General features: G+C 40.6%; 1 protein-coding gene across 12 annotated transcripts in view; it reads left to right on the plus strand.

Moving 5' to 3' along the window:
* Window positions 1–19,822, plus strand: part of LOC122874085 (transcription factor SOX-6-like) — a 140,508-nt gene that overhangs the window by 58,034 nt on the left and 62,652 nt on the right. For all 12 annotated transcript variants that reach the window (XM_044191679.1, XM_044191725.1, XM_044191708.1 and 9 more), the window contains one exon: window positions 13,787–13,876. In XM_044191679.1, the coding sequence (XP_044047614.1) occupies window positions 13,787–13,876 (90 nt within the window). The remainder of the gene's footprint in view (window positions 1–13,786; window positions 13,877–19,822) is intronic.

The following is a 19,822-nucleotide window of genomic DNA, read 5'->3' on the forward strand; positions in this document are numbered from 1 at the left end:
ATAAAAAATAAAATAAAATGCCTATCTACCATTGAGCGTTACAATTTCTTATTAGTTGTGTCAGCCTTTCTAAACCATTTCACTATTGTTGACTACAATAGCTATGGTATCTAGAATCATAGCATACTGTTATGGCTCAGTTCCCTGGATGCTGTTGAGAAAACAGTGCTGCATGTGATCCAGGGCCATCCAGCCAGTAAACAGGTGTGGTTTGAGGATGTTTGACACAGCTTTTAAACTGACGGAGACTTTTCACAGATAATCTATAGCTATAATCTATAAATATCAATAACCTAACCTTTTTCCAGCTCTCATTCAAGAAAAAAAACAGGCAAGCAGACACACAGTCAAATATATTAAGACTAAAGTACAAAAACACAGAAAGATGATGCCCTTCCTTAATACTCCAGCTTTTCAGACCAGTCAGAGTGGATACAGTAGGTGCTCAAGCAGAATACTCAACACCTGGAGCCCTTTGACAGAGTCATGGCCAATTAGCTTAGCAATCGGGCGCCATACCTCCATTCAGCCAAACTGTGGCCCCTTTTTAATCTCAGGTAGAAGGATATTTAATGGCTACTGAGAAAAGAGTTCCCCTATTACAGCGGCAGGTAACCTAACCATTGCTTGTGACATACAACAGCACAATATGGTGTGCCACTGTGAACTAATTGTGTTCAGGCATGGGGTTATATGTGTGTACTGTATGTGCTCCTGTGTTATCACTTAGACCTTTCTTCCTCTCTCTCTGCCTTTATCACCTCTCCTTTATTTATAAGTGTAAACTCCCTGGCGAGGTTGTGTATTATCACTGTATAATGACTGTGCAGTAGGTTGAGTGTGGGGGAGTGATCAGCATTGTGTACGTAGCCCCAGGTCATTATCCTCTATTACAACAGGCCATGTAATGAGATTCAGGGATGGGTGAATGTTTTGGAAGAGAATAGGATCAGCTCTAAGCCTGTGGTCTGATTAGCACTGATGAACTCTTGACTCTGTTGTAACACTGTCCCATCATTGTCACAGCTCCTGCTGACTCCGAACAGAGGCTCAGAGGAAATTGGTTACAGGTGCTAAATAGCACCAACATATTTATTTTTTGGAAATTTATTTAAATGTTTAAATGTATCATTAAAAAATATTTTGAAAGGTTTTCTAAAGGTATATTACTGTACGTATAATGCAGTCTGTATTATACATTACTTCCCTCCCCCCAAACAGACTGATGCACTTTCTCCCCTCTTCTTTTAGTTCCCTCCCTTCTCCTCTCTCCTCTCATCCCATCCCAGCTGCCATGTCATCTGGTTCTGCTTTATCCCACCTAATTAATAGGAATCTTTGTTATAATGATCTGAGCATGAGCCTCTGACTCTATGCATATGCAATGAGGGCTGGAAATCCAGTTGCCTTGGTTGCAGATTTTGAGGCATTCTTCACACATAGCTCTACGCTGCCTTTTGAGTGCAGCATCCTACCGGACAGCTAAAGGCTGGGACCCTCCTGGCAGGACACACACAGGCCAAACATCAGTCAGGCGCCAGCATCTCTCCTGTGCACTGTGTTCCCACCTCCTTTAATAATCTGTTCTTTATTCTGTCAACATGATTTCAATATGCTACTTATCTTGATGCAAGTAATCTATTTGATCAAATAGCCAATATAGTTGTGTGTGTGTGTGTGTGTGTGTGTGTGTGTGTGTGTGTGTTTGCATGCTTGAATATACTGTATGTGCCTTCCTGTGTGTTTTCTCTCTTGGCCTGTGGCGTGGTGCACCAGCCCAGCGGAGCAGAGCTCTGGTCTGTCACTTTAGTTTGAATAGGTAATGTAGATCTGTTCAGGCTGAAGAGACATGAGCTGGAATCGCTTGTTAGGACACATGATCAAAAGAGGCTCTCTGCTCGCTGCCAATCATCCCTCTTGTCACCCTGTGAAGCAGACGTTAAATAGATTTTTCGGCTGTATGCCGCGGGCTGCCTGCCAGCCTGACATGTGAACTTTCACAAAAAAGATACCCTGCCCTCTCAATCCTCCCCAATTTCACTTTCCCATCCTCTTCCTTCTTGTCCAGTTTTTGCTTTGACTCTTTTCCTTTCTTTTTTCTCTCCCCTTTTCCATGTTTTCACTACCATCTTGTCACCCTTACCTGATCCAGATCAACATTTTCCCTCCTATGATTTTTGTCTCCCACCCCATCTTATTCTCTAGTGACAAAGTTGCTCCTCTGCCAGGCTGAGATCAGAGCCCAGGGCTAAATGGAGTGGCTGTATGAGGGGAATAGGGAGCACATAGTGCCTGGTCCACTGCTGAATTATGTATTTACTATCTGTTCCAAAACAGAGCCCTCACATAACACAGGCATGTCCCCATGGGATGATGGAGGCCGATACAGGTTTCACTTTATGCAAGCTAAGATATAGATTTTGTTGCCCCTTTCAAAACGGGAACCCTTTCTGCTGTCTTGGTCATTCAGATGACAAAACAAGCAGCTGCTTCTTCAATGTGCCATTCTTTGCATTCAAGATCACCTTCCCCAGTTCTCATATTCCGATTAGTCAACAGTAGCAACTGCTGTGGAGCATTCCAGGGGCCATCTTCCCGGGTTTCAGCTGTTGAGCGTGTCCCCCTGCACCCATGCAGCACAAAACTCCCATTGTGATCCTGGCTTACTGGCTGCACAGGAACCCCTTGATAGGAGGAAACGGGTGTCTCTTAGAGACAAATCACAGCCAGCGTTGCACAGAGGCTTGTTTGTCTTTACATACTCACACACCCACACACTGGTTGTAGGTACGTCTCATCAGTGACATCACTGCTTTTGCAGTAGCAATTTGGGGAAATTGTAAAATATTTATATTTGCTGGTAGAAAAAACAATAGATTTGCCTCAGTGCTGTATGTGGGTGACTAGGTGATTAAATCAGCAGCAGTTTGTAATGGCCTGACTGTTTTATGTGACACCGCAGTATTTGGAGGGGCACAGAGATGGTGAAACACTGACACATAAGAAGGCAGAAGCCATTAATGCTACTATATCTGTCATTGGGCCGTGAAGCCAAGAATTGGGAAATAACAGCCCAGTTTTGTGGTTAAAGGGAACATGAAGAGGGACATATACAGACAAACTTCATATAGTTAGGATAGTGGAGGAGGAAGGGCTGAGGCGGTCAGGAATGGGGAGAACAGGGGCTATTCCACAATGGGATGGGGTGCAGAGAGAGGGCACATGTGTCCTGCTGTGTGTGTGTGTGTGTGTGAGTGCGTGAGTGAGTGAGTGCCTGCAGTAGGGTTACACTGGGAGACTTGTGTGCTAGCTCAGTATCACTGTCCTAGCTGTGGCATTCAGCTCAAAAGCATTCTCCACACATAACTTGACAAAAGAGCCGGTGTCATCTGACCAAGGATCAAAATAGTGTGAGTGTAACTCACACCCCGGGCACAGACAGCCTCTGTGGCCTGCTAATGATTTCAGAGCACATTGCAGGCTTGTTTTGTAAGTCAGACGTACGTCAGCCATCTAGCTAAGAGATCCGCCTTGACACAAGCAAACATGACAACTAGTGTAGATGCAGCCTATTAACATATTTGCATTGTTTTTCCTAAACAGCAAGCATGGATGTCTTACACCAAACTTTGATGGCTGCCTCTTGAACAAAGAGACTATTTAATCAGCAGTGATGAAGCAGATGTTTCCTCCCACTTAATGGTTTTTCTTTCTCCTTGTTCAATAACATTACATGCGCCAGGAGATGAGATGAGGATGTCAGAAGAAATGAATAGAAATGTGTTTTATTGCACTGCAAAGCCTGAGTGCCAGTGATTGTAATTATTTAACAAACGTCATCTCGCTTTGGAAGTACCTCCAGAATAATTTTTTAAGTCTGCACCGGTTGGGTGGTTAATATGCTTTAAGACCATGTCGTCAATTGCACATCATGGAGTTCAATCGATTAGTTATTATTTGAAATTAGGATTAATGATTTGTTGGGGAGGCCTTTTTGTTATTCTTGTCCCAATAAGCATAATATTGGAAAAAGGAAATTGGGTCGTACTGCACACCCCATCTTCCTCTTTGTCATTTTTTTCTGGGTGGGTGGCACTTTGCTCGACAAAGCTGATACTGTAAGCCTGTTGTTAGCCTCCCCGTTGTGAGCTGGACCAATGAGCTCAGTCGCTCATGAGAAGCAAATTTCTCCATCTTTGCCCAGCAGGTCTCAGTCCATATGGCTATGTATCCCACAGAAAGGGAATGGGCCGATTGAAAAGAAAAATACAGCTTCTATTGTTGCTGAACCAACTTGAACAACAGGACATTGAGACACTTAGCTGTGAGCAAATGAATGGGGACTTTCTAGGAGTTGGAATGCTTAACCTTTAGAAGTGCTATGGTTACTGCATCATTTCTTTATCCAGTGGCAAAGCAAGAAATAGAACAGTACAGTGTACAAACATTTATTTTTAACATTCTAATGAATTTTATTTGTTCAGTAATTGTGTTCAAGTTGTAAAAATGTTAGTTCTGGTATAATGACACAATGCCACAAAAAGATGTCTACTAATACTTGAAACTTTTGAATAGTAAGAGTTTTTTGTTGTGTGCATGCATCTCCTTTTTTTTTTTCTCAGGGAACGAATAACATAATCTAAAAATAGTGGCCTGTGGTCTTACAGTCCAGTAAGCAGTGTGTGTGCATCCTGAACTCTGGCATCTTAGTAAACAAAGTTGGCTGTGAGATTCAATAAACGACTTTAATTACTATTTGAGCCAAACTGCAGAAGAAGAAATTAATAATATACAGTTGGAGGATATTCACACATGCACTAGCAAAATTCAACACATTTACAGTATGCTGTATTACTAAAAGTACAGTATATTACCGTATTCTTGTAATTTGTGCTTTTTTAATATCTCCTCGTATGGTTCAGTCTATGAAGCACATCGCTGTCGTCCAGCGTTTATGATGAAATAAAGTTTCAATGTCTATACCAGACATTTGGCCTTACTGCAAATTGTAATGCATTCATGTGGATCCTATTAGTCTCTTTTTGTCCTTATAGAGTCAGACACCCATTAATTTACTAAATCACACTGAACAGCCATGATCACAGCACTCCACGTTTTCTTCACACATCTATTAATTTAACATAGATGAATAAATGTGAATGTTTTCGAGCATTGATTAGCAGGCAAGTTTATATCTGACAGTTAAATTGCAGGGTACCCAAAGAAAATCCCTCCAATGCAAGGTACCCAGTAATTTAATTTTTGTGTTAAATTATTATAATTTATTACAGTGTGTGGACCCTAATGATTACCAACATCAAATGGAAATTATAAATTGAAATCAAGTCCACATATTTCCCCTCGTAATGTGCTGATCCCCTCTTAAGAATCGTCTGAGATTCCAGAAGTAATGTCTACTTTTTCTTTCTAGTAAACCAAACACACGCATGCATCGCTATATCTTTGTCTTTTTTCGCTATTACTGCGTTTCTGTTTTTCTGTTTTTCTGTTTCTGTTCAGGACTGAAATAAATTGCTTGTGTTTTATCTTGCTCCATTTTAATAAAACCTCCACTTTGACCTTGTCTGGTCCTTTTTACATGTACTATTTGGTCTTCCTTAATTTAATGAAATAAGCAATTGTTCCTTTCCTTGATGATTGCAGGGTGGATTGTATTGATAGCCATGTTCAATAGACTGCTGCCTGTATAGAGGCTGAAAAGCAAAGGATGGGAGAGGAGAGGGAATCAAAAGTTCATTCTGCTATCCAAGCATTTAATGGTCCTAGTTCTTAAAAGTGACCTTGTGGGGTAGAGAGCGGAGCAGCACAGCAGCTCCTTCCAGATGCACACATGGCATCCATCGGGGGCACAATCACGCACAGTCCCAACACCTCAGGCTCGGACATATGTTGAGTTTTATTTCATTCTTCTGACATTAATCCTATTCACCAGCTGTTCTGCCAGCTGCCACTCTCCGGCTTAAGGGGAGATTGCAGTTTTGGGGGCTCTGAGTACTGGTTTATCTTGGCTCCTCATCTGCTCCTCACGAAGTTTTGATTGGATTTTTTTCCCTGCCCTCCTCCTACTTCCAGGTTCCTTGAGTTGCATACTTCCTTGCAATCTTTCTCTCTTTCAATTTCTTTGCTTTTGTTTTTCCCCTCTCTCATTTGTGTTGATAAAAGGGTGTTAAGGCTGCAATTTCACTTTGAATCTTGGCTTTTTCTGGCCCATGCCTTCTGCAAGGCCTACAAGTCTTCAGTAGTGTTTCTTCAAGATATATTAAAAAATATGCACAGAATATTTATTATAAACATCATTCCCAAAGGCCTTCTCAAGGGACGTAAGGTACAGAAGGCGGTGATGCACAGCACTTCTCAGCATGCAGCACACTAACCTCTTGTCTGATCCTCAACTTCTCCCACTCTTTCTCTCAGGAAAGCATTTGTAAGGAATCACAGCACTGAAACCTGCTCACCCCACAGTCATCTAACAGCATTTCTGTAGGATTAGCCTGGACATGGCCTCAGCCTGTACAGTTATGATTATTGACATATTGGGTCTGACATATTTCACATTTATGTGCATTGTCTGGAAGCATACTCAAGTGTTCTCAATGTCATTTCTGCTGAAGTACGGCCGGGCAGTCTGCGAGCAAGGGCTGCAATGAATTGATCATTGCTCACTGCTCACTTTAATAATTCAAGCCTGATTGCCACAGAGTGCCGCAGTAAAATGGATTGGGAGAGGTCACATGCTGCTCAGCTCAGGAGGTGAAGCCTCTTGGGGATGGTTAATTCATATATGCTTGATAGACACGTGTCCTATTTAGAGAGGTCAGGGTGCTGCGTGTGTATACGTCTTCTCAGAATGGCCAGGTCAACATTGTGGGATTAACACGTTGGTCAGTGCAGATAAAGGCGAGGGATAAGGGAGAGGTTCCTGGTCACATAGGCCAGCATGTTTAGCTGCCTGAGGAAAAAGCTAAAATAATCAAAACGTTACCTGCAAATTGCACCTAATTCTCCTACTTAAAACCGCAGGGTGTAATAGTTTTGACTTGTGGTTGTATGTGTCGAGGTCTTACAGTCCACTTGGCATTTAACTCTACAACCTTCAGCACCACTTCATTTATTTATTCCTTGAATGCAAACTATGGTAACCACCATGTATAAGACAGTTGATCTAGTATCAGCCTTGAGCTCATCTTCCGCAAAGCAGCTTCTCAAACTCCTATTCATGAAAAGACTTTTGACTTAAAAAGTACAACTGACCCATGACCCCTTCTAGACACTAACAACTAATAATGGCACTTTATGCAAACAGGCATGTAGACAGGTGAGGTAGTAAAAAGTAAAAAATACAGTAAGAAGTGAGGAAATTAGGATGAAAGGAAATGAGGGAGCGAGCGAGAAGATGTATCAGAACCTCAAATGAAGCACATCTTATCCAGGTTACCTACAATATATTTATAGCAACTGTTTACATGACCAAACAGGATACTCTGAAGGTGACTCACAGAGATGTTCACCCAGTGGAATAATGATTAGGTGTCAGTTAAAGAAAGCCCACCACGAAGAGCAGGTGCTCCACAATACACTGACATGTCTGGACCTTTTTATTTATGCATGCCAGCACTAGTAATTACATATTAAAAAGCTGGAATTATTTAACTGCACCAAAAAGTCTTCTGGAAATGGTAGAGGTTATTAAAACTGTTGACAACGAGAAAAGGTAATTGCCTGAAAATGAGCGATAACGCACTGTTGTGCTCAGAATGTTTTTTTCCCCCCCAGTTCCCTCTTTAGCGTTTGCATTGTGCGACATCACCCGGGTGTGTAACCTATTGCGTTCCGATTGCTCCCTTGCAATTAGTGCCCTTTTTGTCCTCACTTCAATAACGCCATGATTATGGAGACTTCAGGAGTATTTGCAGCATCCAACAGCTGTTGTCTCAGGGACTACCGGCTGAATGACAAAAACATGTTTTCTCTCTGCATTTCACTTCCCTGCCTGCCTCTTGTAATTATTATGTTTTATTTGGTGTGATGATGGGGTCTTGTTTTTAGTGTGTCTGTGATTAAGATATTCAAAGGACTCCTTGGAGTGTGTCACAGTCATTTTCTTTTTTATCAATCTCGACTTTTGATTTGTTTCCCGTGCAGTACAGAGTGGATGAGAAATTAGGCGTCAGCCTGTCATTGTCTGACTGAGATTCTGAGAGTTTTATCTCTGAGATAGAAATGTATGCCTGGATTAAAGAAATATACTGTATCTAACATTGAATGTGGGAGTGAAATTTAAGAGCTTAAAAAAACTATTTAAGACATTCCAGTTCATCTTTTTTTTTTAGAATTTAGACATAGTTTTTACATGTGTAATCACAATCAATATAATGAAGTAAATCAAAAGCACTAATATCATATAGAGAAGTCATTAATGCATCATTTATGACTATATAAATCATAGCAAAATAACAGTGATTTGTGTAATTTTCAAACTAAGTGGATATTCCTCATCCCACTGCTTACTTCATTAGACCTTTTAGCTAAGCATCACCAGGCTACAATCATCAACATATTATAATACACAACTATATTTCCTTGACAAGACATATTTATTGTGAACATACGCAGGGCATTATATTGGCCTAACATCTTTGTTGCCCTCCATTTCTAGAACTCTCTGTGCAGCCTAAAACCTTTCCTCACGTTCTATGGCCCAAGATATTTTCAACTAATTGCATATGTAATGTTTGCACATTTTATACGCTTGTGCCTTGTTTGGTTGGAGCAAGCAAACATAAGCATTTCCATAAGCTTATTGACCTCCAGTTAGACCTGTAGTGTAAACTGGTAAAGAAGCTTGTTTAAGGAAATGATGGTTACTGGTAGGTCAGGTTTCATACAATTCTCTGTTATACAGTATTATGTAGTTGCATTATTGTTATAGTAAAAAAAAAAAAATCCTTTTTTTTCACATGTAGTTTTAACACTGTGATTTTGTTATATGTTGAAATTGCAACAAGAAATTATTTTTATTTCATGTCATTGCTTAGAGTCACTCTTTATTTTTGTTTAAATGGTGCATTCTTCAGTTTTGGTTTTGTCGTTCATAGATCTTCCTAATGCCATGTTTAATGTTCTGTGGAGGTTTTGGTTTTGGTTGACTATAACTGGATTATTGCAAACTGTAAAAAATGTGCTCCATTCAAGCTGAAGCTTGTTTAGAGACTCTAAACCCCATTTCCTCTACTCGTTGGCTCCTCCTCACTGCCAATAGCATTGTTTCCCTATTTGCCTCGTATTGGGTCTCTGCATTCTGGGGAGGTAATAATTTATATGGTCAGTGTCAGTTGATCATTGATTTAGTAATTACATGTTTCCCCTTGAGGCTGGGACAACTGATATACAAGGCCAATGCTAAAGGGGAGGTCTCTTAGTCTGTTATCCATGACTTATGACTAATTTGACTCTCCTAGATAGCCCTCTTTTCTCTGCCAACGGCTTTTCAACACAACAAACACTCAAACACAAGTATCATCTTTCTCCCAGGAGAATATTGCACACAGAGAAGCTCAGAATGTGGTGGCAGACAGTTGAAACGATTTCATTGCTGACAACACACAGGGTAATGAAATACCAATTGCTGCATGTTGTAACAAACCATTTTTGTGCTTTGAGGCAGCCACGGTCTTTTAAAACATGATGGCATGTTTTGTTGCATCAACAAATTTATTAGATTAAACTTTTTAGAGATTGAAAACATTGATATGTAAAAGTGAAGATGGCCCTTTTGCCCAAGCAGTGCTGGTATATTTGCTAACTTTAATATACACACTGGCTTTCATATCTCCATGGCAATCTGGAGAGCCATTTGAAAATTAGTGTGTCATGAATTTTTAAGATCTGCTTTATTACTGTCCAATTCAATTCAAGATTTGATTTGTTTGAAGCTGTGTTTATTTGTCTATTTGGTGTTCCACTCAGTGATTCGAGCTTTTCTACAGTTTGCAATGATCGTTTGAATGTTAAGAGCAGCAATAAAAACATAAATTAGCAAACGACTTTCCCCTACCTTCGCCTCTCAACCACAGGCATTTATAGCTAACTAGCACTCAATTTAATAAAAGTATTTTGTCTACAGTATGAACAATAAACAATAAATTCAGATTATTAGTTGTTGCATTAAAACTACAGAGAGTAACAACAGTGAGAGCATACTGTATGAAATATGCGAGGGAAAGAAATTTTCCTTCAGGACTGTCAGGGAGTCAGTCGGTGTCAGGACAGATAGTTAGTGGTAACCTGCCTCTTAGCTTCACTTCAGTGGTTTATACTGAACATGATATTCTGGCAGCACTGACTGCCAGGTGCTGAAAGCTTTGTTTATGTCACACATCAACCTAGAAACATTCCTTTGTTGAGATTTATGAGGATCATTAGATTTGTTTTTAATACAGTTTAAAAAAAAGCCTAATCTAGCCAACTCATCTCAGCTTTAGGTGTCTCAATCCCTGCGCCTGTTCACCCACATCAATAAGATCACAGAATACCTGCACAGGAAAGCTGTATACCAGAGATGACAGCGCTGATAGGAGATAAACATATTGAATTTGGCAGTATTAAATCAGTGATGACTATTCACTTTCTTCTAAATGTGCCACTTGGAAACTCTTAGAATATCTCGGGAAAGGGTTCAGGGCATTTTTCCAGCCATACAGCACCAGTCCCAGAGAAGAGACAATAAGACCCAGACAGGCTTAGTAGTCCAGAAACCATTCCTCTCTCAATGGAAACACGTCTTGGACACATACCCCAGTAGTTTTGTCTTGTATGGTGCTATCTCTGCTAACTGCAGAGTGGAGGGGGTCTGTGCCAGGCAAGGGTCCATAGGGACCATTGGAATCACTGGGGCTGGAGGAAGTTGGTCTGGGTCCAGTGGGGCGATCTGGGCTTGGTGACAAGCCAAGCTGTCTACTGCAGGGACGCTGGGAAAATGTAAATAAGAGCCTGATAAGGGCTATTGTTTTCATTCCATTCTCATCCCAGCTGAATGGCCTGCTCCCCAGCCACAGAACATTTTATCTCGAGAGGGGGAGGGGAAGAAATGGAAGGGGTGGGGGTGCGAGAGATTTAAGAGCCCCCATAGGAAAATAAAAATAAACTCACTGGACTCTTCTCTTGTTTTAGCTAATTCCCCAGTATGTGATGTCCTACTTTGAAAGGACAAGAGCAGAAAACTCTTCATTACACAAAACTTCAGAAGTTCTGCACTAACTGTCGTAAATAATTATGTTTGCCTTTCCCTTGCAAACCCACCAGCACTTGATATCCAGTGTAATCAGTAAAGTGTGAATCTTTTATCAGAAATAATTTGTTATTTTATGGTGAATACAGTGTGTATCAATTTCTGACATTCTCTGTGTCATATCCTGACAGTAATTATTATGTTGGTACTAACCAGTGTTTCCATTGGCATCTATAATTTCTCCAGAAAAAACAGACAGACATTTTGAAACTGAAATAGCATTCCTCCTATTAATCTAAATTATTCTGAAAAATAGGCTGTGGAAGGGTGCTTTGAAAAAAGCCAGACATCTGACTCATTTACTGTTTTGCTCGAGCACGCCTGCGCAAAAGTTTCTCTGCTTTCACCAAATCCATTTTTGGTTGTCTGTTTTTGTCCACGCTGTTCGAACACTAAAAGATGTTTGAGAGTTATTTTATAGACTAATCCAGGTCATTATTCACCTCTCCCAGGTGGAAGGCAGGGAGGACAGCGGTGCATTCCAGCTGTAGTCTCTCCTGTTGGAGGACTTGGCAGGTCGTGTCTGGCCCAGTGGAGGGGATGGAGAAGTGAGGGAGCGGCAGCTCTCCTGGTAGGGAGGTGGAAAGGAGGGGGAGGAATGGAGTAGAATGGAAGCTGGCACCACATTATCTCCAACAGTTGGTGCATTCCTTAATGATCAAGTGCTAGAGCAGCATCTGTGATGAAAGTGTGTGTGTGTGTGTGTGTGTGTGTGTGTGTGTGTGTGTGTGTGTGTGTGTGTGTGAAAGAGAGAGGGGGCACATATGTGTGCATATTAACATATGCTCACTGTGTTTGTTTAATTCCCCTTTACACCACTTTAAAAAATAAGCCTTTTCTGTGCTTTAGGGGAGAAAGTGCCATGCACTGATGTTCTGTCTGTCTGAGGATTATGGTTTGAGGGGAGTTTGTTGTTCCTGGAGAGGAAGCTCTCACCCAGGGGTGAGGCACAGGGAAGAAGAGCTGAGCTCTGCTACCCATAAACCCTTGTTTTAAGATCTGTGATCTTTGTGCCACGGAGGGAGTTAACACACACAAACACACACAGCATTTTCTCTCTCCCTCTCTTAGGGTCAAGGGGACAAACTGTGAGTTGGGAATTGGAAAGTCAATAAAGCAAAAGTAATGTTATAATGACCCTGAAATGAAGATGTCCTGTCGACCCCCATCACATTGGAGGAAGTGGACAATCAAACAAAATGGTCACTCTGCTTGATCTCTCTGAAAGCCATCCTTAAACAAGGCCACAAGGACTACTGACTCCCCATTACTCCCAGTTCCTCTGAAGTCAGTGTGTTTGTCAGAGGCATCAACGGTGTTTGGTTTGAGGAAGCGGAGAGCAAGAGATGTTACAGGCAGATAAAAGGAAACAACACTTGTATACATTCTAAACTGTATAAATCTCGTCTGTGTTTGATGTCAAGGATGATAATGGTGAAACTGGAAGCGTCCAAAATATTGCTTGTGACAGGCCCTTTTCAGTCTTTCTCCTTGTTTCTCTGTGTTTCACATAATGTGCAACTTGGAATCAAAAACACATGACAGCTACTTCAAACTGAGGAAAACCTCCTCCGTGGTATCATTTGAAACATGTTTATGAATTGTGTCCTTTTGTTGCCAGAACTATGTTCGTAAATGATCCACTGTTAGATATGTGGTTAGACTATTCACTATGGTGCCCCGGGGCTTTGTATTAATAATCAGTGCGCCTGCTTTGGTTTTGCATTTTGTTCCAATCCATCAAATAGACAGTACATTCACTGTTCTCCCAGAATTGGATTGTACAGGATTGCTGCTTGTTTAATCAGGCTCAACAGGACTGGACACTGTATGTCTTGATCTGGTTCAGATTGGAGGCAGTTTGTGGAGACAGTGGCTCAAGGTGGAGGCTTGCTTGTGCTGCTGGTGTTTGATGGGAACAGGCTGACCCCTAAGCAGTGCAGGGATGGTGGAGGCCTGGGTCAGCCGGCCCAGTGTGTTCTTTATCAGCTACCCCAACGACAGCATGGCAGATTGGAGCCATTCCTCCTCTGATTCATTGTCTGCTGGACAAATGTTAATTGTTTCCATCATTGGCAGCAATGTGAACACTCGGACATATCCAGTCTCACTCCTTGCCTCCCACTTAATATGCGTCTCTGCCCTTATGCTATCCCCACAATGCCTGCTTCCCTCCTCACTCCACCCTTAGCTCATTTCTCAACTGTCAGCCTGAGTCTCTTTTAATGTTCGCCGTGCAATACCATCAAATAAAATACCTCTCTTTCTTCTGATACACTGACTTCCTTTAATTTTTATTGAAGGGAATAGAGTTAGAGATCTATCCACAAAACTCTAAAAAAAAAAGAAACTATATTCTGTGCACAATATTCCATAATCATAAAAAATACACTCTAAACAGGCACCCTAAATTTGTTTTTTTCATTCAAATTACTTATACTACTTATATTTTTTTCTTTTTTTTCATTTATTTTTCAGAATCCTCATGCATGGAGAAACTTCTTTCTAAAGACTGGAAAGAGAAGATGGAGAGGCTCAACACCAGTGAACTACTGGCGGAAGTGAAAGGTAGGACTACATGGATTGCATCAAACCAAGCAGATTTACCTCACAAACACCACTTTAAGCCGTGTTAACAAGTCCTTCATTCCATACGTGTCCTCAGAAATACAGTACATTATCTGTGTACTGTATAATCTCAGAAACTTGTACTCTGAAACAAAACAAAGGCCTTTGGCTGCCCTCCTCATTCATTTCTCTCCTCCCTTATCTTTTGTTGGAATGCCCGACTCCGTCCAAACTGCTGTCTTCAAAATTCCAGCCCATTTAGACCCATTCTAAGGCTCTCCGTGCTTGTCAGCGGTTTATTGTTGTTGTCCCTTTAGACGGCCCTGAGCCTAGCAACTCTGCTCTGGTACATATAGTACCTTCATGTCGCTCTGGTAATTGTTGAACCCAAAGTGTGCTTGATGTAAACAGAGCATGGCTGAGCTGTGAGGAGAGAAGTCGTTAAGACAGGAGAGGAGATGGTGCTGAGACGCACAGAGTCGTCTCCTCAGTGAGCCTGTGTTTGAGTGGAATGTCTTGACTCTGACAGTGAACGCCCCGCGCAGCGTATCAAGTGCAGCAGGGCAAAGCGCAACTCAGCACTCCCCCAAAATCTCTGTTTATGACAGGGTGAAGGTGGGCCGAGGATGGGCAGGGCTGCTTGGTCCTTAGCACTGACTGTTACTGAGAGCTGGTGTGTTTATACAGTACAGGAAAGCACAATACCAGCTGGCTGATAACACCGGGCTGTCACTGGCTCCTGCACTCTCCCTCAGTGATTACTTTCATCAGACAACTTCTTGTGTCTTGTTTTTATTTCTTGGTAACCACTTAGAAAATATGAACTCAGTGTATTCTCAATATAACACTTAAATGTTTTTTTAATAACATTTCATGAAGACCATTCACAAACCTGCAGGTGATTTTGATCATTTCCATAAATGTTTCTTTTTATAAAATATGGGTGACATAAATAAATAAAACTAGTGTTTAGTTTTAATTATTGAATTACACTTGCCGAGGAAAGGGGGAAAAAGGCTGTTGAATGTTCTAATAAGTTTATTCATTGGCAATAACCTTAATGAACTGAGAAATAAATCATTGCTTGGTAAACTAGATTCATTGTACCTGCCCTAGTATACTGTATGCCACTGTAGATCAAAGTGCACTAGGTAAAATGTTTAAAATGATTTAGCCTTTTGAAAGCTGGTCTGTTAAATTACAGGCAGGGCATTTCTTCTGTTTGATGAATGGGAACGGGAAGGTTACTTGGTGGTCTGTAAACAGGTAGGGAGTCTGATAATAAACACTATGGCCTCTGTCTGTTGATGAGTTATGGAGACAGTCTATGCACCACAGTTACCAATATAAATGCTTCTCCTATCACAGTGGCAGCCTTAGATTTTTAATTAGCATGCCATTTCATATGACTGTAGACATTTCAAAGGGCTGCTTTGTGCTCCCCCTTACAAATGTGTCTCTCTCTCTGCGTTTGATGTCTGCCTGATGTAAATACGGGCAATTAAAAAGAAGCCCAGGGTTGGAGAAGCACAAGGTCCGCCTAATTAAAACACAAACAAAGGTACCAAGCAGAAAACACCTTATGATTAAGATCTAAAGTGTTATGATGAATCAGAGGTTTCATTAATTGTTAGGTTAAAATCAGTACAAAAGGCAAACATGCCTGTAGGTTTTAAATGAAAGAAAGAAAGAAAGAAAGTAGACTACAGCACCTACTGGCAGAGTGGCCTTGTATATTCTATGCTGATCGCTCATCAATTCCTCAACCAATTATACTGAGCACCTTGTAGGCTGTCTTTTGACATTGTTCCATCAAAACCTTGAAAGACAAGTAATTGTGTTATTGCAGAGGGAAGTGGTGGAATCTGACAGGTGAGGAAATAATTTTGTCTCTCTCTTAGAAAAAAAATCAAAAACAATAAGTGTGACAGAATTTGACCTGAGGCTTTTACCCGTGAAAAGAAAGACATTCTTCGACTGCAGTTGTGTTCAAACATGCCCAGAATACTTTATCCTGTTGAGGTGAACGTGCACATACAGTAAACAAACAAAACAAAACAATCGTATCAACAACATCAGAGATTTGATTTTCAAGGTCTGCTAACCCAACCAACCATTTACCTCTTACAGATGACACATCTATAATTATAGCTTATTGTCATGTGGGTGTTGGCATAATGGGCTGTTTCCAAGGTAAAGACATTTTTTTAGGTTTTAGAGTCAGTAGAAACAAGCACAATAATCCAGTGGAGGTGGTGTGCTTAAACCAAACATGTAGAATGGTGTTATTAAGGGTTAATGATTTCAAATCTCCATCTGCCTTTTCTTGTATGCTGTAGGGGCTTAGCATCAGCAGGGGCAGGCAAAAAGGAGAGTTTGTGAAGGAGCATTAGTGGCGGATTTCTTTTCACCAGTCAATTCCAGAGCTAACTGTTTGTTTTCATACCTGAGCTTAGCTGTCAATCTGCAGGAACGATGAGGAGGGAGATGAAATCTCCTGAACAAAACCACAGAGCAAGAAAGGGAGGCCGACTGGAATGGCTCCAAACCGCAGAAAGTAGCAGATAATAGGAGGCAAGGTGGAAGGAGAAGTGCAAGAGGGAGACAGAGAGAGACAGAGAAAAAGATTTTAGACGTGGATACTTAGACTCGACATTTATAATTATATACCTGAAAGAGATTTTTCTCTTTAAAAAATGCCAAGCCCCCCATTCATCACGTTTTAGGACGCGTATAATCCCATACATTGTTGCACTGTGTATGTATGTATATATACACACATACATTGTGTCAGTGTCCTGTGGCAGATAAGGTTGCTCTCTGTTGCATGCTTGCTCTGTGCAGGGTCTTTGAACCTCATACTCAACAGAGCTGTTTAAGTTTCCCTGCTGAGTGCCAGTTTCCCGGCCCCCCGTTGGGAGAAAAAAAAAAAAAGCAAAATGGTCAAGCATTTACTCAAACTGAAGGAAAATATGTAGTTACTAAATTGGAACACAAGTTGTATTCATTCTCTTGGAATTTGCTAAAAAAATAAAAATAAGAAAAAAGCTTAGCACTGTACACTAGCATTGAAATAGCAGCTTGAATTCTGAAGCAGAAAAATCAGGGCTCTTGCACTGTCACAATCAATTTGAGAATGGTGTCTACATGACAGTGGTCGGGTGCACACAGACAGTCCTGTGGCAGGCAGATAAGTGGAAGCTCTTTAGGAGGAGAACTCAGGGCAGGGCAGGGCGGCAGCTGAGACTGATTTGATGCTGGCCGTACCTGTGCTGGCTTTACTCCCGCACAGACAGAAAGGAGTCCACTGTGTGAACACAGAGCCCATATTGTTCAGCCGTACGGGTTAGCTTCAAAACATGATTATTCACTTTAAAATGTAACTTTATGCTTAATGGCTTCCATGAAGTGAGGTTTTGATGCCACTGGAGATACACAGCACAATATCTGCGCGCACATTTCCCAGTGAAACTGACTTATGTAGCTTTAGAAACAAGTAGGAATAGAATTGTGTGTAGTAGACTTCAAATGGCTTGTGTATTTTTTACAACATACTGTATATAAATATTATGTATATTATATTTACCCAAACATACAAAAACATTCACACAAACAGCACAAAACAGTATCTGTCCAGTTGCTCCTGTCAAAAATGCCTCAGTTAGCATTTTCTCCACAACACTTCAGTCAACTGTTTGCCCTGTGCACTCAAGTGAAATATGAGCCACAGTAAATCATTATTCCTCAGGCCACATTTGCCAGATGAATGTATGAGAGTGTTGGACTGTGTGTTTTTCTCCTCTAATGAATTGAGGAATTTATTGTGGCCATGGAGGTAAAAAAGGAAGTGTTGTGCTCATGTGTGTTTGTGTATGTGTGTGTGACAGGGATAGAATTCTCTGTTTGTGTTGAATTATATTCCTGTGGTTTGCCATGGTTTGTTTAACTAATGACTTTTAAAGTTGTATGACACATTTCATGCAAACAAACATATTAAACGTATTAATCCTGTTTTCATTTGAAGAGAATATAAAACATTTATGGAGCTGACAAAAACACACCTATATCATTTATTCATTCATTTATAAAAAGACACTTGGCAAAGCAAATTGTATCTTCACAGCCATGAAAAGCTGCTGAAGGGCTGACCTGCGTTAGCCCTAAGGATGTAAATACGATACGAATACATTATTCAGATTTGAACAGATAATGCACTCTGAACAGATGCGAACAAAATCTGAATTTTAGGGACTGTCACAAAAGTGCATGAAAAATGGGAGAGGTTTTCAGATTTTTAGCAATATCTTTCTAATTTTTTATGACACTTCAGATCAACTTTATTTTCACCTGGACCTTCTCCCACTGCATGCGCCACCTCCATTTTTTAAATTATGCAGTATAGCCCAATGAGCTATTATGACACTTCAAACCAACTTTACATTCATGTGGGCCTCCTCACATTATATACATAACTTGTAGTTCTTAAAGAAAATGCATTATGCATTATAGCCCAAAGAAATTCAGAATTCTTTGTTCCACTTCCCATTCTATTTCCACGCCGACCACTACCAGTTACACAGCTTTTACTTCAGTTTAGAGCCCTGCTCTGCTCTGTCTGGACCATCACATCTTTCATTTAAAGCTCAATATGCTCTCCTGGCATAGTGAATTCACTCTCCTACCTAAAGCCACTCTGATGTTATATTAGTAAAGTGTAAAACAAGCATTTATGATCTCTGGTTAGATCTAATGACCTACAAATGTCTTGGCAGCTTGAGAACTAAGTGGGTGTTCTTATATACTTTGTGAATACATGTACTGGTCTCAGCTGTCTTTGCTTCCTGTTCAGCTATTTCAATTTGTTGCTTGTGATCTGGATTAAACCCAGGCAAAACACAGGCATTGTTGATACACTTATTCATCAAAGACAACAGTCTGAAAATCTTTTGAAGGATCTGTTTTGCACAGTCCAAGGCATCAAGTACATTATTTTTTAATTATCAGCTGTACAGGTAATGAATAAATGTTGTGTGACAAGAATGAGATAACATCTAACTCCTAATTCACTTCCAAGGTTTTGCAGACAGTAAGCTGTTGCCTTGATCACTGTCTTGCAGGCTTTAGGCGATTTGTATGAGAGAGACCATGAAAACTGTGTATGCTTTTTATTTATTTTAAGGGCACAGGGGTCAGACTCATCATCATCATCATTCGTGTAATGATCTTTGCTACATGCAACATCCTCCATGGTGCCAGGATCTCTGGTTTGTCGTACTGTATTATAGAGTCAAAGAATGACTCATTCAATTACTGAAAGAACAGAAGTAAAGTTTCTGTGTTGAGTTATTTCTTTGTCTTCAGTGTGAATTTCAGGGTCACTGGCATTCCCTGTGGAGTAATATTTTCAGGTCGAGCCTCTATCTTGGCTTTGATGAAGTACCTTGTCCAGTGTCATGGATAGACAGTGAAGTGCTGGAGCTTTTACATTAGCATAATTATACTGAAGAGCGAAGCTTCCTCTATCATCAAAATATTAGTCTCCATCAGTGTTCAGCATGAACAGCAAAACCACCGTAGATGAAGTGTGCTTTTATTAATAACCTCTCCATATACCAATCAGCATCTGCTGAGCCATTTAAATGATTTAGATTCAGTAAAAGTGTCACATCTCAATTATACTCAAATATATGTGCACATACAGATATACATAAAGATACACTGTAAGAAGCTTACAATACCAGACTACCTTTAGCTTTTCCAAAAAGTAAAAAGCTGTTAAGTTTAAGTGGCTTTAAAAAATTGCCTGACTTTTTTTTTAACAAGATGATGGGCAGTTTCTCAGTGTGAAGTAGCCTATATGTTCATACCATATAGGAAAGCTTAGGGACTGAGAGTCATTGCTGCCAGTGGATGACATGTGTGTGTGAGTCATTGCTCATGCTTGTT

Source organism: Siniperca chuatsi, linkage group LG1 (assembly GCF_020085105.1).
Source record: "Siniperca chuatsi isolate FFG_IHB_CAS linkage group LG1, ASM2008510v1, whole genome shotgun sequence".
In the NCBI taxonomy this organism is placed as follows: Eukaryota; Metazoa; Chordata; class Actinopteri; order Centrarchiformes; family Sinipercidae; genus Siniperca; species Siniperca chuatsi.